At 42.7% G+C, this 22966-nt stretch overlaps 1 protein-coding gene across 2 annotated transcripts in view; it reads left to right on the forward strand.

The window, feature by feature from the left end:
- The window catches only part of Tamm41 (TAM41 mitochondrial translocator assembly and maintenance homolog), a 47658-nt gene extending 37655 nt beyond the window's left edge, over window positions 1-10003 (forward strand). For both annotated transcript variants that reach the window (XM_076841073.1, XM_076841074.1), the window contains 2 exons: window positions 470-532; window positions 9864-10003. In XM_076841073.1, coding sequence (XP_076697188.1) covers window positions 470-532; window positions 9864-9940 — 140 coding nt within the window. In that variant the 3' untranslated portion in view covers window positions 9941-10003. The remainder of the gene's footprint in view (window positions 1-469; window positions 533-9863) is intronic.
- Window positions 10004-22966: the final 12963 nt, after the last annotated feature.

Genomic DNA, 22966 nt, shown 5'->3' on the forward strand with positions numbered 1-22966 from the left:
CTGCTGCTTTGAAGGGATGGAAGACTTGTACTGTGGCTCCTCACTTGAATACACTCTACATGTGTTTTCATGATGGAGATTTTTCTCCTAGATTTAAAAACACACACACACACACACACACACAAAAAAAAAAAAAAAAAAAACCTTACATGGACTTAAATTAGTAAAATGGTCTTTGAGGGTTCCCTGCCCTCCATCTCTTGTTTTAAGGTGAGGTGGCCTGGGCCCAGAGCAGTTCAGTCATTTGCCTGAGCTCACACAGCTGGGTAGTACCAGAGCTGGCCCCTCCAGGGTCCTGGCCCTCAGTCCTGATGCCCTTTTCACTGCCACTCTGTGGCAGCAGAAGAGCTGGATTTGCTGCTTTTACTGGATAACTAGAAAGAATATTTAGTTTCAGGTTTTAAAACTGTTAAAATAACTAACATCTGTTTTCGGTTTTCTTGGTGTCCTATTTGTTTTTTTCTCACAGGGCTTTCAGCAATCGTGAGACCTTCCAGTATAAGACAGAGTACCAAAGGCATTTTTACTGCTGGTAAGAACTTTAGGAAATCCATATGGCGGCGACTGGATTGTGGCTCCGTGGGCGACTGCTGGCCTAGCATGCATAAGACTGCAGACTCGATCCCCAGCACCCTACAGAAAAAGAAAGGAGAGAAAAGCCAAAATTCACACACCGGCTGGGTTGTGTGGCCTTAATGCTCCTGGTTAAAACCAAAATACGATTAACTTTCCCTGAGTATTGGTGAAAGGCTGAACTCTGAGTGTCACACACTGAGATGTTTAGTAACATAAAAACAGGCCCAGGAGCAGTGTCATCTGGTAGCCCAAAAAATGCCACACCAGTTGAGGTGCTGTCAAATGTCTCGACAGCTCCTTCCTGGCAGGACTTCATTCCTTATGATTTTATATTTATCGCAGTTCCACATACAGAACATTGTAAAACAGCAGTCCCCTGCACTCCCGCCCTTCTTCCCCCTCTTCAGAGACAACTAATTCCAGGTCTCTTGAGTTATTTTTGTTTTTATCGCCATTTCTGAGAATAATGAATTTCTCTTACTCCTTCAGTGTTTATCTTCAGGTCCAATCTGTTGGTGTCTCACTGTGGGGGATCAGAATTCGACTCCTGCATCTACCCTCACCATGCTTACCCTCTTGGTTGTCTCCATCCTAAAATACCTGTGGTTTCGCCAAGTCAGCGTTTAGCATTTAACTTTTTTCCATGGGGGTAAATGGGTACTAGGAATCAAACCAAGGGGCACTTTACCATTGAGCCACATCCCCAACCCTTTTTATTTCTTATTTTGATACAAGGTCTCACTGAGTTGCTTAGGGCATCCTTAAATTGCCCAGGCTGACCTTGACCTCACATCCTCCTGCCTCAGCCTCCTGAGAGCGGGGATTACAGATGTGCACCACCACACCCAGCTGGCATTTAACATTGTTATGAGCCACGTGATATCTTTTCCTTCCCTGCAGTGGAGAGTGTCTCCACCTGTCCTTTTGTCTTTTGTGGGAATTCAGTGTCACTGTGTCTCATGTCTTTCACTTTGTTAGTGTACGTACCCATTTTGGTGAAGCACATGATCCAGTGATTTCCTGTGCATAGGATACAAAGTTGGGGGCTATGCATGGCTGAAAATTTCTTTGTCTACCCTCACACACAATTAATACTTAAGTTGGGTATCAATTAAAAATCATCTCTCTTTAGAATTAGAAATTCTAGTCTTTAGAATTCTGAGATCATTGCTGCCGTATGTTCTCACTTCGAGACGCTGTTGAAGTGCAAAGCCATTGATTCTTAATCCTTGACACATGCATGTTCTTTCTGGAAGACCATTAGGTCTTCATTTTTTTCCCAAGGCTTTTAAATCTCTCAGTGATGTGCTTTGATATAACTCTGTTTTTGTCTGTTTTTTTGGGTACTCGTTGTCCTTTCAGTTTGGAAACTTCAGAATATAAGAATATAAGAAAAAATTCTTTCATTCTTTCTATGATTTTTCTCCCATCTGTTTTTATTCTCTTTCTAGAACTCCTTTGGACTCCCAGACTAGTACTTGGATTTTCTTTTTTGTAGTCATGGGGATTGAACCCAGGGGCACTCTACCACTGAGCCACATCCCCAGCCCTTTTTATTTATCTTTTTTTTTTTTTTTTTTTAGAGACAGGGCCTTGCTAAGTTGCTGAGGCTGGCCTGGAACTTGTGGTCCTCCTGCCTCAGCCTCACAAGCTGCTGAGGTCACAGGTGTGTGTCATTGCACCCAGCAGAGTTTTCTTTCTTTTGTCTCCTGTACCTCTTTGCTTTTTTGCTTATTTCTGGGGAGATTTTCTCAACTTTAGTTTCCAATCTTTCTGTTGAGTTTTTGTTCTGTCTTTTTGTGTTGTGTGTGTGGTGCTGGGATGGAACCTGGGCGTCCCGCATGCCAGACAAATGCCCTACCACTGAGCCACATCCCCAGCCCTGCTCTCACATTTTTCACTTCCAGCTCTTTTTTTATTCTCTGAATGTTCCCTTTTATTGTTATTGTTGTTGTTTTTTGTTTACATCCTGTTCTTGTGTTATGGCCTTAAACATTTGAACATATCCTTAGATATTGCCATGTTTTCCCTCCAAAGTACCATATTGATTCATAGTACCACAAGCACCGTGTGAGAACTTGCTCTTCTCCCCATTCTTCCCAACGAACGATTGGCTTTCCTCCTTCAATCTTTTCTTCATATGACTTTTGATCATCTCTCACGTGCTAGCTACTCCGGATATAGAAGCAAACACAGCACTGTCCTGCCTTCCAGGGGCTCGGAATCTAGAGGATACAGATGTATTAATAGAAACTGGTAATCTTGGGTGCAAATAGGACTGAAGTAGCCCCAGAAAGGGAGTGATCTTTCCACCTGCACCTGCTCCCTGCATTTGTGATCTCCTGGGCACTGGTGCGGTCTTTCAGTGTCTTCCAGCCCAGCTGCCTGGGTGCCCATTCAACATGTGGGCCTCAGGACATAGCATCGCCCTCCTGAACTTCTAGAAAGATTCAGTACCATTTATGCTTAATGTATTGAAGTAAGGATCTTCCTACCACTTGGGGGTGCAAAACTTTTTGCATTTCAAATTAAGATAATCATTTAATCTATGTTCTTGCTGGTTTATCCTGGCAAGACTACAGGTGAGGTGCTTTTGTTTGCTTGAGTGATTCAGGCTGTTAATTAAGGCTTTGCATGATCGCCACTCCCTTGCCATGATCCTTCTCGAGTGAGGCTTGACGATTTGTTTTCTTAATCTTGGCTTTCTATGCTATAAGGAATATTAGAATTATTTTTGTTACGTTTTTAGTTGTGTTAATAGTGTGGTTATGGGGTTTTTAAAGACCATTTTCTTCCAGAGATAACATACTAAAATATCTGTAGATAAAATGTCACAGTGCCTGGCACTGGCCTCAAAATAAAGCATGATAAAGAGAAGTGAATAAGGACTGAATGACACAAGATTAGCTTTGAGCCGATATATTGTTGATGCGAGTGGGGAAATGTGGAGATCTGTCATGGCCACATCCCCAGCCCTTTTTATTTTTTATTTTGAGACAGGGTCTCACTAAGTTGTTGAGGCTAGCCTCATACTTGAAATCCTCCTGCCTCAGCTTCCTGAGTTGCTGAAGTTACAGGCATGTGCCACCATTACAAGCTCTGGTTTTTTTTTTTTTTTTTTCAATAATCGTGATTTTTTTCTCTAATAAAAGATTTTAAAAGTGCCATCATCATCATGATCTCTTGATACCTCCAGCCTGGAATGAGACTGATCCAGCCTCTTTTGCTTATTCTTTCTCTTTGCCAGCAGGGGGCAGTGGGTCACAGAGCCTGCAGCCCAGATTCTCTGGTGTCCCCCCTGGGTGTGGATGCTGCTTCCCCGGAGCACTTATTTGCTTCTCTTTCACTTCTAAGGATGCCACATTGCACCGTGGAAGTAGAGCCACAGAAAGGGTGTAATCTGGCTCTGAGGCTGCAGAAACTGGAGAATGGCAAGCACCTCTTTAAATTCTGTGGGTTTCCCTACGTTGTACTGTGGTTTCTGTTTATGGCAGTCGTGGGCTGTGATGAGGTGCCGAGTGCAATGCCAGGGACAGGGACTTGTGAACCCTGGAGACTAGCGTTCATATCATGACCTCTGTGACTTGAACCACTTGCTTAATTTTTCTGATTTCTAATTTCACAGAAATAATTATGCCTGTCTTACTAGGTTGTGAAAATCTCTTCTTAAGAGGTAAGGTAGTCCCCATCTTGCCTCCCTGTGCAGCCTTCTACTCCTACAGGAGTAGAAAGGAAGATTTCGTCTTCCCCTTAGCTAGAATTCCGTTAAGTCTGGGGAGACAGCTAACCAAAGGGGCTAACCTTGGGGTCAGAAGACGTTAGCTTGAGGTTCTATTTTTTCATTTAACCTTGGTATGTTAATGATCCTGTCTCCTGTGAAACAGGGATACCAATACCCAACTCACAGGGAGTTCTGAGGCCTAAAAAGGCGTCTAGTGTGTCACCCAGTACCCGGTGGGTGCTATATAAATGTTACTCTTCCTAAAAAGAAATGGAAATCAGGCATCTGTAACCAGCTCAGAGGATTGGGCATCTAGTATACTCTGTTAGAGGACATGGTAGTGTATTCTCATATAGCCTGACACTCTCTCATAGTTCTTTTGAAATTTCCTGAACATTGGATACACCCATGTTCAAGTGTGAGAACAGAAATGCTTTCAAAGCTAAGCACTGCTGGTTTTTTCCCTTTTTCCTGGGAGTTTCTTGTTTAGAAAATAATATCAACTTCTCCTAGACCAGGCTGTTAGTAGACTAGTGTCGTTCTCATCAAGGTCACAGGTCAGCAGCTGAAGCCAGCCTGCTCAATACTGTAAAAGACTGTGGCCTCCTCATACCTGCCTCTCTGCCTGTCATGGTGGCAGCAGATGGTGTCACTTCTCAAGTTGGTGATGAAAAAATATGGGAAGAGAGGGAGAGGAGGGGTCAGACTCAACTCTCAGGTTTCTGGCTTGGGCAGCAGAGGCTGCTCTCTAAGCTGGAGGAGGCTCTGAGTCTGATCTCAAAGTCTTGCTTTGTTTTCCATTTGGCTTTGGACAGTCAGACTAACTTCTGGGTCAGATACCTCTTTACCACTTCAGCTTCAAAAGATTCAAGTGAATTAACAAGGCAGGTTTGGTCTTGTTCCTGAAGAGATTCTGGCATGCCTCAGTTCATCCTCTCCAGCCCTTTCCTGAAACACAATAGAATGTCACCATTTCTTCTCTGATTTCGTAAAACTAAAGTGTTTCTCCCAATTTTTTTTCACTTCAAATTTAAGCAAGAACATGAAAATTTTTTCTTCCAATGTTTTTTTTTTTTTTTTCAGTACTATATATTGAACCTTGACACCCTCTCCCACTGAGCTACACCCCTCACCCTTTTGATTTTATTTTGAGACAGGGTCTTGCTAAGTTGCCAAGACTGGCCTGGAACTTGTAACACCTCTGCCTCACACTCCCAGGCACTGGGGTTATAGGTGTGCACCACTCACTATGCCCTGCTGAAAGTTCTTAGAAAAAGCTGTACTTTTTCCTCAGGAGAAATTTTCTTTGTAGGTGTGTCTGGCTGTGGTTGGAAATTAATGGGAAGAGTGTAGGGGACTTCCTGATTTGCTCCCTAAAAATCTAAATATAAAATTATAGGAAGATAGAGACTGGCCATCCTAGTCATATCTTTGGCTCACAGTGTTTTCTGGAAATTTTGTCTGTCAGGGGACCCTTTTGCTTATGGTCACACAGAGGTCTAACGTGTGCGTTAACTTTGCTGCAGGTCATGTGAAGTAGGCTGGACCTCAGCATAAGAGATGTCTCAGGAACCCTGTGTTGATAGAGATTTCTGTGCTCTTCCCGGGCAACACCTCCATTCTGCAGCACTAATCCATATCCTAGTGACTAGCCTGAGCATCTCACTGCAGAGGATGGATGCTTCTAAGGGGACATTGCACCATTGTTGAGCAAGGAGCATAAGATAGAGCCAGGTTTCTCTTTCTCCAGTCTCTCTTCTCTCAAAGACCATCTAAAAGGATTCTGGGGAGTCATAGAATTCCTAAATCACTACTCTTTTCTCTAGAAACAAAGCAGAAACAAAGAGCAAGCTTAATGCAGGCTCAGTAGGACCCTATGGATTGTAAGCTCTGTGAGGTGAGAGACCACCCGCCGTCCATGCCAACACCCCCAACAGCTTGCCCAGTGTGCACAGCAGCATGAGTGCCCAAGGACTCTCCCACTACCCCCACGGGCACTGCTTCCCAAGACTCTGCACCAGCCTGACTCTCAATGCCATGGTTCTGTTTTGCCCATTCTGAAGCTTTATGAATATACGTGCTCTTTTGCATCTTCACTCCTCATTAGTCCTCAGAACATCAGGCGCACCACGTGGTTGGGAGCGGCAGGAATCCTATTGTAGTCTTCCCGGTGCATCCACCCTACTGTTGATGGACACTTGGGCGGTTTGCAGTCTGGAACTATGTCAGATAGTGCATCTGTGCATGTTTTTGTACTGATCTTCTAGTGAGCATGTGCATGCATTTTGGTCAGGTATATACTCCGGGAGAATTTCTAGGTCTCAGAGCATGTGAAGGTTCAGTGTTAATAAATAACAAACGGTTGTCCAGCTTTACAGTCCCACTAGCAGAGTTCCTGTTGCAGCACGCGCTGGCCAGAACTTGATAGTGTATGTTCTTTCCAGTAAGAAGGTATTGGTACCATCTTGGGGTTTAATTTACATTTTTCTGATGATGAAGGAAGTTGAACATTGTTTGTTTCTAATATGTATATATATTTTACTTGTAGGAGGGCACAATACCTTTATTTATTTATTTTTATGTGGTGCTGAGGGCCAAACCCAGTGCCGCACATGAGATAGGCAGGTGCTGTTCCATTGAGCTATAACCCCAGCCCTTGGCATTTTTTGTATGCTTATTTGGATATCCTCTTTTGAGAAATATCTAGTCTAGTCTTTGGCCCATTTGTCTATTGAGTTGTATGCCTTTTTCTTCCGGAATTTTCTACATAGTCTTGATAAAAGTCCTTTATTTATTTGTTTACTGGTGCTGGAGATTGAACCCAGGGCCTCACATGCCAAATACTTGACGCACCACCGAGCTACAGCCTACATGTCCTGTATATGTTATATAGGTAATCTGGGGATTATCATTTCACCCTATTAATGATATCTTTTGGTGAAAAGAAATTCTTAATTTTGCTTAGTCCAGTTCATCAACTTCGTTCTTTATGGTTAGCAGTTTTTTTGTGTTTTGTTAGGAAATTTCGGTCTATTTCAAATACAGGGAGTTTAAGTCCAACACTTTTGTTGAAATGAAAACATTAAGGCAGAAAGGGCCCTTTTTCTAATCTGCTGGGTTTTGACCTTTTGCAAATGTTGGATCCCTTTGCAAGTCTGTCTAAAACTCTGAACCCTCTCATAGAAGCACATGTAACACATACATGGCTTCCCTGCAGTTTCAGAGAGATTTAACTGAGGTCCAAGCTTCCTACGGCCCCTTTTTAGAGTCCCTAACATTTTACGGAAGAGGTAGTTGACCAACAAGCGAGCGTCACACGCCACACAGTTTGGCCCAGCTGGGCCTAGAACCCAGATCTCTGGACTCCTGTTCCAGTGCTCTTTATAACCCATTTCCCTGCTACAGTCCTTCTGAGAATCTCTGTTTGGCAGAGCCCAGAAGAGAATGTGTTTAGTCGAGGAGGTTTCATGGTGACGTTCCTCCGCTTTGTGTATTTACCTTAAATGTTTGAGCTCCAAGGAGTCTGTGACTAAGCTTCCTGAAGGTGAGCTGGGAATTATCATGGTCTGTGCATCTGCCTCGAGCCGTGACTCAGCGCCCTGGGGTTGCTGCATTGAACCTCGCAGTGTGCAGCTAACTCCCTGCATTCTGCTCCAGTTCCTGGTTAGTTCTGGCTGTAATTTTAAAAAGCGCCTTATGTAATAAGTTACCGGCCTCTGTTCTCAAGTGGGTGAGGTCTACCAGAATGGTTGCTCCAGGGAGAAAATTAAAAGGGGTGGAAGCAGAGAAAGAAGCTGTGAGCTTCTTGACAGCCTATGTCAGTTCACAAGTAGTCACACGGTAGACGGACCAGGCCACAGGAGCCAGAGTTGTTAATAATTTTACCTGTAACTGTGGCTTTCTCCCTGTCACTGCCCACAGTAACTCCTTCACAGGTTCTAAGTGAACCAAGTACAGCACCACGTGCCTGTAATCCCAGTGACTTGTGAGGCTAAGGCTGGAGGATCGTAAATTTGAGGCCAGCCTCAAGAACTTAGCAAGACCCTGACTCAAAAAAAAAAAAAAATGTTTTTTTAATTGTTTAAAGAGCTGGAGATGTAATTCAAAAACATGTAGGATTCTAAGCAGACTAGGCAGTATACAAGGGGCAGTATACAAGGTATTTTAAAGAGATGACTCAAACCCCAATATCAGGCATGTCTGGAATTAATCCTGTCACCTTGTCAGCATGCTCACAAGCACACTGCTGAGGATGTGCATTCCAGACTCACAGCACGCTCATTGTGTACATCTAAGGGTGAAAAAGATTATTGAGTTCTTTGGGCCACACACACCCCGAATGATATCCCTCTCCACATGAAGGAAGTCAAGTCCATGGTAACATCCCAGAGTAGGAGCCTATTAGATCTGAGAGACAAATAGCATTCCCACTTATTTTATCCCATTTTATGTCTTTCCCCTGAGCACCCCCCGCCCCAGAGCAGCTCTTCTGTCTCATCATGTAGTTATGATTAAGTCATAAGGAGTGCTAGAGGGTCACCTAGGGGTGCTAGAGGGTCAACTATCTGAATAAGGTGCATTTGTTCTTACATTTCAAAAGCATTTATTGAGCACCTACTATGTGCTGCAGGGTGTTGTACTATACAATGGGGATGCAGAAATTTATAGGTCAAGGTCTCCATCCTCAAGGAGCTCACAGTCTAGCCAGAGGGACGGGTGAGTCCCTTGACAGGCACTAAACAGTGGGGTAAGTGCCACTCGGGAGGTGAGCACAGGTGCATGGGACCATCCTGGCATTTCTTGGAGTAGGAATCCTCAAGCAAGTATCAAGTCTACTAGGCAGAAAGTGGTGGGAACACAGGTAGGCAGCATACACAGGGACACAGCAAGATGAGGTGCTTGGAATATAAGCCTGAGAGAGGGAATGGGCAAGGATGCCCAATCACGTACAGACTTTTTTTTTTTTTTTTTTTTGTATATATAACTGGGGATTGAACTCTGGGGTGCTTTACTCCTGAGTCTTTTTATTTTAATTTTTATTTTTGGGTGCTGGACATCATTTATGCTAGGCCAACACTGTACCACTGAGCTACATTCACAGCCCTTATTTTTTATTTTGAGTCAGGGTTTCACTAAATTGCTGAGGGTGGCCTTGAACTTGGGATCCTCCTGCCTCCGCTTCACAAGTTGTGGGATTACAGGCATGCACCACTGTGCTGACTGAATTACAGGCTCTTATCTGTGCCTCTCTCTTTTTTAAGAGACCTACCAAATCCAAAGGCTGCCAACACACTCCTAACTCAAAACTTCACTTATCCCAAGGACTCAGGTTTTGTTGGCATTCATATCACTGTTTCAACAGATAGATATGTAGACCAGAATCACTTCCCCCTTACCAGTCACGGTGACCTTTGGTAACCTTTCGCTCCTTGGGCTCCTGGAGCATCCCCGTCTGCCCATCACTGCCCCACTTCTAGAAAAGTCTTCCATAGAACATCCCTGAACCTCTCTGCACATCCACCCCACCAGCCTCCATTTTCTCACCGTCTCTTCTTTTCTTTTTCAGGCTTGAAGAATTCAGTGATTTACAGTTCACTAAAACTGCACAAAATGTGGAAAGGATGGCTGAGGAAAACATCCTGATTTTGCTTGCTTTTATAAGTGTTATGTATAGATGAATAAAGTGTTTGATCCTTTTTAACAGAACAGTGTTTGTTACCTTGACCCACTGCGTGAATTTTGAAGAGACTGCTATTTGTCTTCTATTTGATTTTTTTGAAATGTATACATCAGATATTTACCCAGGTGGGACTCCAAATATATAAGAGGGCTGAGCAGCCGAAGAAAAGAACCATGAGTCCTGCATTTTGTAGACATTGGAGAGTCGGAGACATGACAGGTGATGTGTGCCCAGATGGACATGCAGCCCAGGAGGGTTGCAGGCTGGGCAGGCGGAGCTCGGCCTGTCTGCTTCTGTCCATAGTCTCCCTCTTGTTTCCTCTGGCTTTGCCAGCAAGAACTCTGAGTATCATGAGAGGATTTTTCTGGATTAGGCTTTTTACCTTTTTGTTTTCCATGGTGTGTGACAGAGTGACTTTCGGATGAGGAGCCTGAGACAGAATCGTTTAGGCATCAGGACCCCCATGACAGTTACCTGGACTAACAGGATGGACTCATTCATTCTCCCCAGTCTCTTTCCATCTCTCTGCTGTCCATCCTTCACAGTGTTGGTGTCTTACTAAAGCTGGCTCCCCTCATAGTTGTGAGAATGCTGGTAACCATTTCCAGGGCTGTCGGTTTCCCCATCCCATTTTGGGGAGACAGAAGATTCTTTTCAGGACTTATCTTAGAAAAGCAAGAAGGAAAACTTCCCAGCAGCCTCCAGCAAGCCTCTGTTTGTATGGGCCCTAATTGAGTGACGTACTCATTCCTAAGCCATTAAGTGACAGAAGGATGGACCATGCTGACTAGCGCAGGCCTGAGCTCCTTACCCCTCTCCAAGAGGCAACTACCCCACAGGCTCTGGGACTGCGGAGAAGGATTGGACACCTGAATAGAAACTGAGGAGGAAGGGCGTCAAGAAGCAAGCCCGTATCCATCTCATTACATGGATCTGTCCAGTCAAAACTCAAGATTCTTTTTTTCCTTCACAGCCATGTGACTTTGGATGAGTTATTTAATCTCTCAACAGAAAACAGGGATAACATTACAAGATTTCATGAATTGAGAACTAAGATTTATTCATTCATTGTCATTTGCTGCCATCATCTTTTGTACCATGATTTTTGTTATTTTCTTCCTTAAAAAAGCTAAAATGATTTCTCACTGCTTATAGGACAAATAAGAATCTTCCCTGCCTTGCTGGGTGCAGTGGCACATGTCTGTAATCCCAGCAGCTTGGGAGGCTAAAGCAGGAGGATCGCAAAAAAAGTCAACAGTTTAGTGAGGCCATGAGCAACTTATCGAGACCCTGTCTCAAAATACAAAAAGGCTGAGGGATGTGGCTTAGTGGTTAAACACCCTGGGTTCAATCCCAGGTACCCTCCCCAAAAGGAAGAATCTTACCAGCCTCATCCACACCCTCTATAATTGGGCTTTATTTTACTTAAACCTTTGTCCCTGTGTCTGATGCAGCTTTTTATATCCCCAAGGTAGATACTTTGCAAAGTAGAGAGTGTCAGAATAGCAGATCAATTCTACAAATGTGGATTCTGAGACATCTGGAGAGAAGGCGACTGCTGGGGTCATAACAGGTGAGTGATGGAGCTGGGACTTGAACCCAGGCTCCCAAGCATCTTCCCATGCCCTTTCCCACACACCCTGTACCTCTCATAAGAAATGAACACTCAAGTCTTTGTGTTCCTCTGTCCCCTACATGCATTCTCGTCTTCCTCTTCCTTGATCCAGTTGAAAGGTACATACTATCTAAGTTGGGAGTTATCCAACTGGTATGTAATGATGAGAGGAGAGAGTCCTGTGAGGAAGATGGAGTCCTTTGGCAAGAAGTAGTGCTTTTTGTTCCTGAAGATCCAAGAAAGAAATGTGTTCCCTCTCCAGCTGTGTCCTTGGGCAAATTGTTTAAAACTTCAGATCCTCAGTTTCCACATCTGTAATGTAGGCATACTCATACCCCTCTGTCAGGGTTGGTGTTAGAATTAAGTGTGATAACTCATAATCCATCTACTGTGGTTCTTGGTACACAGTTAATATTTCTACAAGTATCATAGCCATTCAATTCAAATGGTGAATTTGGATAGCTAGAGGTAATCCCACATTAGTCAAGAGTCCTGTTAGGAAGAAAGAAACTACCCTAAGTATATCAAGTAGAAGGGATTTAATATAGGGAAATAGTTGTAGAAATATTGGAAGGCGCTAATAAGAGAGAAGGGGGGTGCTAAAGGAGGAAGAGGGGCTGTGTGCAGAGAGCAGGGAGCTGCTTACACCCCTGTGCTAGAGTCTACAGGCCCACATCTAATGCTGTGTTGCTGCCTATGGTGGTTTAAAAAAATACATCCTCAAATTCTTTGGCCCTCCTTCCATCAGTATGTGGAATTTAATTTTCCTTCCTTGAATATGAGCTGGCCTTAGTGACTTGCTTGTAACAGAATGCAGTAGACAAGATATTTTGTGCCTTCTGAAACTAGATCTCAAGAAAGAGAACAAAAGATAATAAACTTCAGCCTGGCTCTTGGGATGCCTTTTAACACCCTTAACAGCTTCTAAGGCTGCCATGTTGTAAGAAATCTTGGGACACTCAGCCAGCTACAGCGACATCAGCTGCCAGGTGAGTGAGTGAGCAAGGCTTTGCCACAACTCCAGCCCCAGCCCATTTTCTGCAACAGCAGGAGATACCCCAAGCAGGAACCACCTAGCCAAGCCAAATTAGCTCCCCAAAGTCTAAAAAATCAATAATTCTTGGAAATCAGTAAGTTTGGGAGAGACTTGTGGGCAGCCTTAGATAACGGGCATAGTGCCCCCACCACTGCTGGAGATGCCACTTGTCAATCACCAGTGCTTGCTGCTGCTGCTGAGTCGGCCCTGGGAAGTTCTCTCATCCTCCCACCTGATCTCCTGCCACTGTTTCCAATGGGCAGGACTGAATAGAAGACTAGGGACTGTGGTTTCCAGGCTCCTATCCCCAGCAGAAGAGAGATGAGTATTAGAAAAATAGGTGTGGAGTGCAGAGACTCCAGATAACTGGCATGGTCCACTTGTGGGGACAGCATCCACATGTGCCCTTCAGTCATACAAGGACCTCTGCCCAACTGCAGCAATCATCTGCTTCCACCCCTCATGAAGCAGCTCACTTTCACCCAATAGAAAAGGCTCTCACTCTGGCAGGAGAGACAAAGTCCCAGAAGTTACTTCATCAATCTCTGTGCAATGGTAACTCCTTTTTAATTACAATACCAGCTGGATATTGTATAACCTAGAAACTAACCTATTAAGCCACCCACACTCTATATAGAAAAATAGGTGAACAAAGAGGGTTAAAAATACATATGTGCCTGTGAGAGAGAGAGGGATAGAGTGTGTACATCTACCTTATCAAGCAAGGAAGGAAATACATATCCAAAGCTCATTTTAACATTGATCATGATATCCTATTGATGGTTATAACATATTTCTTCCATTACCCATCCTGTGTTCCTACTGTCCTTAGCCTGCACTTCAGTTGGGCATTTCCTTACCTGTTAGAATGACCCAAGCCCTCATTACTAAAGAGCTGTCTTTATGGAGTTGCTCCAGGCTTTTGTTGTTTTTTTCCATTGAACATGGCTCCATAGCACATATTGGATAGTGAGAATTTGATTAGTTTTTATAGAATTTCTCATATGAACTCATTTATCCCCACAGTAACCTTATAAGCTAAGTAACTGAGTCTCAAAGAGGTTAAGAAGTTTGCCCAAATCAGCTAGTAGCTAAGTGGTAGAGCCAAGATTCAAATCTGTGTCTTCGAATAGTCTAAATTCAGTCTCAGTACTTCTAACTGCTGTGCTGGGCTGGGGGTATAGTTCAGTGGTAGAGCACTTGCCTACCATGTGCAAGGCCTGTGGTTCAATCCCCAGTACTGCAAAAAAACAAACAAAGAACCAAAAAACAGCTGAGCATGCAGTCAGTGCCTAGTAAAAACCAGCTGTTATTATTGGTGTTACTTTAATTTGATGCTTATTGGAATTGTAAATCTTTTACTCTCTGCCTTATAAAACAATTGGTTGGCTAAACAATGCCCATCAAAGAAAAGGGTATCTTTCTGATTTTTAATAATTCCTTAAAACATTGTTTCAGAACTTAAAACTGTTTAATGAAACATCTGATTCCCAAAAGAAAGTGAATTGAGGGTCCTGGTTTGCAGTTACAACATTTTCCTCTATCAGCCAGGTGGGAAAAGCTTTGGATTTGATAACCAAAACTACATAATTGCATCCCAAGTTGGCTCTGCCACACATCAGCTCAATGACATTGGGTCTGATCTTGCTGGTGGTTGAGCTTCAGGATGATCAGTCTTTGAGAGATTGGAGGAAAAAGTGGCTCAGTGAGACAATAAATGCAAGCAAGCTCCACACTTCCTGTGCTCACAGTGTGATGTTGGAACCAAGTGACTCCAAATGAGAGTCAAAAATAGCCATGCACTCAGCTTCCTTTATTCTCAGTCACATGAGCAGAACTTCTTAGAAATAAGAAGTCCAATGGTTCCCTGTGAGTTGCTGAGGGTCTTCACAGCCAGGAGCCTGGATTGAAGTTCTGAATCATGACTTCTTACTCTTTGAGGTACTGGTACCTGGGAATCTTGAGGTCCCATGTCCCAACTGAGCCCTGCCCTCTAGCACTCCAGAGCTGGTGATCACCTTAACTGCCAAAACACCCACTGTGAGCTACAGGAAGCATAGGACTGAATCTTACCAGACTTGGAAGATGCACATTGATGTAGTTACACCAAAACACAGCCAGCTATTCTGACCCACAAAAGTATCTATCTCCCAAATTCTAACTTGTGGTGAAGAGTGAGTAAAGTTTTATAGGTATAAGCTAGTATCCTTGTACCTACCTTTAATGTAGTGAAGGATTGTATAAAATAGGGAAAATAGTCTAACATTTATGGGAGGCTTTTACATAGCAGGTATGATATATAAACAGCTTCATTTAATCCTTACCCTAATCCTACAACGAAGGCTCAGTTCCATTTTTTCCTCCAACCAAAAAAAACACGATTACAAAGGTTAGATGTTAACTGAAATATGTTTTTTAAAATTTTTTTTTAAAGAATTTAACCTCTATTTATACTTATTTGGTGCTGAGGATCAAACCCTCAGTACCTCACACATGCTAAACAAGCGCTCTACCACTGAGCCACAACCCCAGCCTAATATGGAATTTGAATTCAGTCTTATGTAACTCTTAATTCTCCTCTCAACTTTCCTATTACATCATGCCTTTGGGCCTTGCCTACAAGATATGGACGTTTCTCTCCAAATTTATCCAGATGATCTCTCCTTTATTCTTTATTACTGGCCACGGAGCTAGAGACACCTGGTGGTGTTTCTTTCAGTTTCTTCTCTTCCTTTTGAGATCAAGTGAGGCCATAGAAAATTCCATCCTAGAATGAGCTGCTCTAGATAGAGGTGGTATATTACATGTTAGAATTGATAGGAAAGCTAAAAGTCATTAAAATTCCCTTACTTTCGGGGTGCCATAACTCAGTCACAGGTTGTGACTTCCAAGGTCATGTCTATTTTTGACAGGATGGACTGAAACCTGAGTCTCTTACTTTCTATTAATCCCCTCTTTGCTTCAGCCTTGTGTTCTACCCACGCAGCATATGGGTGAATTATAACAGGGTCTCGAGCCTTAGACAGAGGAACAAAATCTCTGGGCTCCCTATTTTTTAAAAAAATTACTGGATACCTGATCTAAATATAACTGCCACCTCTAACTTGGGTTTCATTGCCCTCCACCCATCTTGTATAGCTAATCTAGTAATTGAGCTTCAGAAGAAAGTCTTTCCTTAGAATTCCAGGGTACAGTGGATTATATAGAAACAGATCACAGGACATGGCAGATGGAAAGCAGGAAAAGTCTTAAGGCAAATCTCAGAGAGGAGAGTTTGATTGAATAGGTTTCAATTCAATGTGTACCAAGAATAAAATGTTGCTAAGCAATATCGGGTCGGAGAGCAAAGGAGTATGCCCAGAGGAACATTCAGTAAGCTTACAAGGTTTGAACAAAATTTACCTGTGCATCAAAATGCAAAATGAGAAGTAACAAAGTTCCCTCATTTATTGTTTTTTTCTCAAATATTTAATAACTATTTAGTAAATGATTATTGCATGTCAGGAACTGAAGTCCTAAAGAGTCATCCCAACTATAATGGTCTTACAATGCAGAAGAGTAAGTAAGCAAGTAACTTTTAGATTCCTTTTTTTTATAAGTGAATAATTATAGGTGTAATTATTGGTTGCTATGGAGATACGTCAAAGTAATGGCAAACGTTGGTTGAGCCAGTTCAGTGTGTCAGGCACTGTGCTCAGCACCTTCAATATGTTCACTCATTTAATCCTTTCCACATTCTTATGTAATAGGGACTTTTATTATCTGTATGAGGCAGCAGAGGCACAGAGAAGCAATATGCACAGTGTCACAGGTAGTGCATGACAGTCAAGATTCAAAACTGGACCATCCAGTTCTAAAGCCCTTTCTCTTGACCTCTTTCCTAGACTGCCTTTTAGTCACTTAGTGTTCTCCCAGTTGGAAGGGAAAGAGAAAGTGATGCTCAGTCTGTTGCTTTAAGAACAAGAAGGAGTTACTCAGAGAAGGAAGAGTAGTCCAGGCATAGGGACAAGGATATTCAAAAGCCCTGGATGAAGAAGAGATCAGTGTGTCTAGGGAACCCAGTTAGCTCCAGATGAATGAAGTGCCAGGCAGATGCTGTGCAGGAGCAGGGCTGGAGCAACAACCGAGGCCAGATTAGGAAAGATCCTGGCCTGGTAGTCTGTTATTCCTTATCCCCAGAGCATTGGAGAGCTAGTGAAGAATTTTGAGCTGGAGAGAAACGAAACAGGATTTGCATTTTATTAAAAGCAGTATGGCTGCAGCTTGGAGACTGAATTTGAAGGGGCAGGATTATGGCCTAGGGCAGAAGTGCTGAGAATGGACCAGAAGGAGTATATTCAAGGAATGCATAGGAAGCAGACTCAGTACAACCTGGTGGTCAACTGGGAAGCAGTTGGCTCCAAGACTCTGGCAGAGGAAACTAGGAGAACAGTATGTGCCTGTGTACCAAGCTGGGGATTGAGAAGTGGCAGATTTGGAGGTGGCATGAGGACAGTGGCATGCCTGGGCATGTCTGTGGAAGATGTTTAGCAGGTAGTTGCCTACTCAGGTCTGCAGCAGAGATGATGGTTACAGACACCATGGATGAGATGCCCCCAGGACATCTGCAGAGTACCAAGAGAAGAGAACCAAAGACACACCATTTATGGACAGCAACATGAAAGAAAGCACCAAAGGCACCAGAGGAATAACTGGAGGTCAGAGGGCAACCAGGATGCGTTCAGTCCTGTTACTGTTCCTCTCCTACTTTCAGGACCCAGCTGATAGGAGAATCTCTGTCTGGAATGTTGCCAGTCCTGTGACAGAGGGAAGACAAGACACAGTCAGCTACTTTCCTGCAGAGCATGGAAGTGCGCACCTGTAATCTCAGCTCCTTGGGAGGCTGTGGCAGGAGGATCACAAGTTTGAGGCCAGCCTTAGCAACTTAACAAGATCCTGCCTCAAAATAAAAAATAAAAAGGACTAGAGATGTAGCTCAATGTTAGAGCCCTCCTTCTTATTGTACTAGTTCCCTAGTATAATAATAACAACCACTACCTACTTTCCTCCCTGCAGCATCACCCTCCTTATGGGAGGAATAATTTCTCTCCCTGATGGACGTCATGTTTGACCTTATGGCTTGTTTTAGCTAATGGATTGAGAATGGGAGCAAATGGGTCACTTCTGAGCAGAAAAGTAAGGGCCAGCCTAGAGCTGACTGTGTCTCATCTTCCCTCTGCCACAGGACTGGCAACATTCCAGACAGAGACTCTCCCATCAGCCAGGTCCTGGAGCAACATGCAGCAGGGTCAAAGCTGACCCATTATGCACACTTAGCATGAGTGAAAAATAAACATTTGTTGCTGTAGCCTCTGAGGTGTTGGAACCGATCGTTACTGTAGTACAACCTAGCCTAGATAAGATGGGAAAAGTCAGAGTCAGCTGGGAGATCCAGTCAATAAAAGTTTCATGTAGTCAATTGATTTTTGACAAAGGACTCTTACTTCTCACCATGTACAAAATTACTCAATTGGATCAAAGACTGAAATGTAACCACTAAAACTACAGAAGCCTAAGAAGAAAATGTATGGTTAAATCTTTGTGACCTTGGATCAGTCACTGTCTTCTCAGACACCAAACCACAAGCAATAAATAGATCAACTGGACATCATTAAAATATAAAACTTTTGTGTTTCAAAGCTATCATCAAGAAAGTGAAAAGGATGCCCCCAAAATGGGAGAAAATACTTGCAAATCCTCTATCTGGTAAGGTGCTTATACATAAAATAAAGAGATATAATTCAATAACAAAAAGATAATCCGCCATTTTAAAATGAGCAAAGGATTTGAATACACATTTCTCCCCAGAGAATACGTAAGTGGCCAATGTAATTCTTCAACCTGTACACTCAGAAAAATGAGAAATTATATCCCATCTGATTCAAATGTATGATTGTCAAGATCATTGTACTGTCATGTGTAACTAATTAAAACAAAAAAAATACGTGAAAAGATGTTCAATATCACCAATCATTAAGGAAATGCAAATGGACCCACAATGAGAAGGCTAAAGTAAAAAGGATGTTTTAACAAGTGTGGGGAAGAAGTGGAGGAATCAGAATGCTCCTACACTGTTGGTGGGAATGTAAAGTGGCCCAGCTGTATGAAAAATATTCTGGCAGTTCCTCACATGGCTAAACAGTAGCCATATGACCTGGCAATTCCACTCCCAAGTATCTACCCAGGAGAAATGAAAACATAAGTCCACACAAAATCTTATACATGAAAGTCCACAATACCATTAGCCATAATAGCTGGAAAGTGGAAACATCCCCATGTTCATCAACTGATGAGTGAGTAATTAAAATGTGACATGTATCGTTCAGTGGTGTTTTGTTAGCTTCTTCACCACTGTGACCAAAAGGCCTGACCAGAACAATTTTAGTGGAGGAAACGTTTATTTGGTGTTCATAGTTTCAGAGGTCTCAGTCCACAGACAACCGACTCCATAGCTATCAGTGGACTAATCCACTGATTTGGTTACAACCCTCATCATCTAATCATTGTATCTCTGAACCTTCTAGAATTGTCTCACATTAGGGCTTTTGGGGACATCTCATATCTAAACCATAACAGATGGAATAGTCACAATAAAAGATGAGGTACTGACATGTGCTACAACGTGGCTCAGTCTTGGAAACAGTATGCCGATGCTGAGAGCCATAGCCCAGTCTTAATGACGCATGGCATTTTTGCCAAAATGGAGTGGTTGAGAGGTGATGCCAGCAAGCCATTGAGATGATAATAGTTATGTTAAGCTGTGTATTCAATCGTATATTAGACCTCTGCTGTCAACCTCCGCCGCTACTTTGGAGTTCTCGCAGGGATTCCCAGAGAGTTCCCATTGGTTGGGGAAGCATGGGAGGAGGGATTGCTGGAGGAGGGATTTCCGGTTGGTGTATGGTGTGTCCAGGGAGAAGGCGCCTGTGTGGCGTTTGCGGGAGTGCGGAGAATAAAGGAGTTCCTGTTTTGAACCTACAAGGCTGTGTGGCGGCTCGGTTATTTTGTGCCCAGCCAGACTGCAGCATGCCAAGTGAAAGAAGCCACACTTAAAACACCCCAATTGTATGATCCTATGTATAAGAAATGCCCAGAAGAGACAAGTGTATAGAGACAGAAAGTAGGTTGGTGACTGTCTAGAGCTAGAAGAGGTTGATAATAGGGGCTTGGGAGTTACAGCTAAGGGACTGGGGGTTTCTTTTGGGTTAATGAGAATGTTATAAAATTGATTGTGAAGGTTGCACAACTCTGAATATTCTGCAAACCACTGAATTGTGCACCTTAAATAGTTGGATTATATGGTATGTCAATTATATCTCAATAGGCATTCAAAATTTTAACAAAGTTTTTGGGGAGAAAAAGGTATTTGATATAGTCTCAAAAGAATGGTAGGAGTTTAATAAGTTAAGAAAGAACAAGTAGGAGGGGCATAAATCTTGGTAAAGTAAGGAGTTGACCCGGAACAGGAAAGAGTAAGAGTAAGATATATATAAAATATATATATATATATATATATATATATATATATATATATATATATATATTTTTTTTTTTTTTTTTTTTTTTTTTTTTTTTTTGTCCAGGTTTAGGGTTTTGTGTTAGGGTCTTAAGCCAGGGCTACCTCTCATCACTAAACAAAGCTAAATTTTGGAACACAGGCATAAAGGATATCAAACTGCCTTTGTTTCCTGTCAAGTGCTGTTCCAGAAAATACCTGCATATTTTTGCTCATTGCTTCCAGCCCTCTAACAGAAGATAGAAAGAAGTCTTCAGCCTGCCCCAGAGTTGGCACTGCCCTTGAAGATCTAAGGTTATGGGAACCTTAGAGTTGACTATGTACAGACCTCACCCCTTGGGTGGCAAAGCAAGACACAAATGGTGGGCCCAATAGTGACATCAGATTTTACCTCATTTGCATAAAAGGAACACATGTTTCACCATTCTTTTATAGAAACTGGAGAAGCCAATATGATTTCTAAAACTGGAGGGACTTTAAAGAGGAATTTGCAGCGACTGCATATTTTCCTCCCATGCTACAGCTCTGTAGCCAATTGCTTGGCAAGAGACCCAGGGATCTGGGCATCTTTGTGCAAATCTGACTAACACAATTCTCAGTCTGTTGGTAACAGCTGCTTCTCTAGAGGATAGTATAACACAGGGATGTGTGCCATGGCACTTGTCCTGGGAAATGACTCTGAGAAGCATTCTACCTGCAGGAGTTTTATTGAGCAATGCTCTTAAGAATAACACCTGCAAGTTCCAGGAGCAGAGGCACACACCTGTAATCCCAGTGATTCAGGAGGCTGAGGCAGGAAGATCTCAAGTTTGAGGCTAGGCTGGGCAACTCAGGGAGACCCCATCTCAAAATTAAAAATAAGTGCTGGGGGTGTGGCTCAGTAATAGAGCAATAAATATTTATTTATTTATTTGTTTGTTTGTTTATTTATTATTTATTTATTGGGTTCCATCCCCAGTACAATCAATCAATCAATCAGTCAATACATCTGGAAGAAAGTAAAGGAAGTAGCAACAGGCAGAGACACTAGGGCCATGAAATAGCTACACTGCAATAGAGGCCTCAGTGCATTCTGGGAAGACCTGGAACTGGGGGGATGGTTTAGATAAGTGACCCCCAGAGGTCTGTGTGTTAAAGGCTTTGTTGCCAGCCTGTGGCACCATTGGGAGATGGTGAAACCTTTAGGAAGTGTGGCCTAATAGAAGGAAGTTAGGTCACTGGAGGGGTGCCCTTGGAGGAATATTAGGATCCCAGACTCGCCTCCTTTTTTTTTTCTTCACTTCCTGGTAAACAATGGTGCTCCACCACATCTTCTTCACCATGATTTGTTGCTTTGCCACAGGCGCCAAAGCACCAAATATCATGGAACTGAAACCTCCAAAACTCATGAGCCAAAATAAAACTTTCCACCTTATCAATGGAACACCTCAGGTATTATGTCACAATAATGGAAAACTAACTAACATAGGTAGCCCTTCAGAATTTGGTCCCAACTTGAGGTGAGGCTGCAGCCTTTTGAACCACAGCAAAAACCAGTTATCAGATCCAAAGGCTGATTCTGAGTAGGTGACTTCTTTCAACTGGTGGCCAATTACCACAGAATAGTCAGTAGTCTTGGCAGCTAGAGGAATGTCTGCCCTGTTTCCAAAGGGGAAATCTGTATGGTACCAAAGTCAAAAGGGCTACCTTTTATTTATTTATTTTTTATCTATAAAACCTTAGAGGCTCTCAAATGCAGGAGAAGCAATCAAATATTAAATATTTGTATGTTAACATTTTTTTTACAAAGCCCTCAAAGACTTCATAAACTAACATGGTGGCCACTAGACACACGTGGGCATGGAGTACTTAAAAATGTGACTAGTCCAAATTTAGAAGTGACATTCAGTGTCCAATCACACCAGATTAAGAACGCTTGGTTAGAAGAAAGGAATGAGGAATATCTCATTAGTAATTTTTAAGATACTGATTGTGTATTGGAATGATAATATTTTAGATATATTGGCTACAGTATATTAATACTAATCTCAATATAAATCTCACCTATTCCTTTTTACTTTTTTCTTTCAGTATGCTCCTAGGAGATTTGAAAGTACATGTGTGGTTCCCACTGTCTGCTGCTGCCATGGACCTCTTCAGAAGGAAGTGGGAAGGAAGCAGGGGTATTTTTCCACTTCGTTTGATAACAAGTAAGAATTAATATTCATTTCCTCTGGCAAACCATGCATGGCCCACAGTAAGCTTTCACCAATTTGTTGAGGAAAATAATGAATTAAGAAACCCCTACTTTGACTTCTTTCTCTCTTGTGGAGGATGCTATACTATTTTATTTATCAGCTTCATCACAGCTGGGAAAGAAGAAAGGTTGTGGGTGTGTCAAAGGTCTGTGAGAGGAAGAGTGGCTCACTGGAAGTAGTGATATCATTCAAAGAAAGCAATCTCATGAGGATTATCCAATAACAATGACCTCTACTTTGCAGAGTTCAACATCTATGAAATGTCTTTCTAGCTGGGCTGTGTAAGGCAGGCCTATAATCCCAGCAACAAAGGAAGCTGAGGCAGGAGGGTGGAAAGTTTAAAGCCAGCCTGGGAGACATACCGAGATCCTGTCTCAAAATAAAATTAAAAAGGACTGGGCTGGGGTTGTGACTCAGTGGTAGAGTGCTTGCCTAGCATGCATGAGGCCCTGGGTTCGATCCTCAGCACCACATAAAAATAAATAAATAAAATAAAGGTATTGTGTCCAACTACAACTAAAAAATAAATATTAAAAAAAAGGACTA

The sequence above is a fragment of the Callospermophilus lateralis genome, chromosome 20 (genome assembly GCF_048772815.1).
Source record: "Callospermophilus lateralis isolate mCalLat2 chromosome 20, mCalLat2.hap1, whole genome shotgun sequence".
NCBI lineage: Eukaryota > Metazoa > Chordata > Mammalia > Rodentia > Sciuridae > Callospermophilus > Callospermophilus lateralis.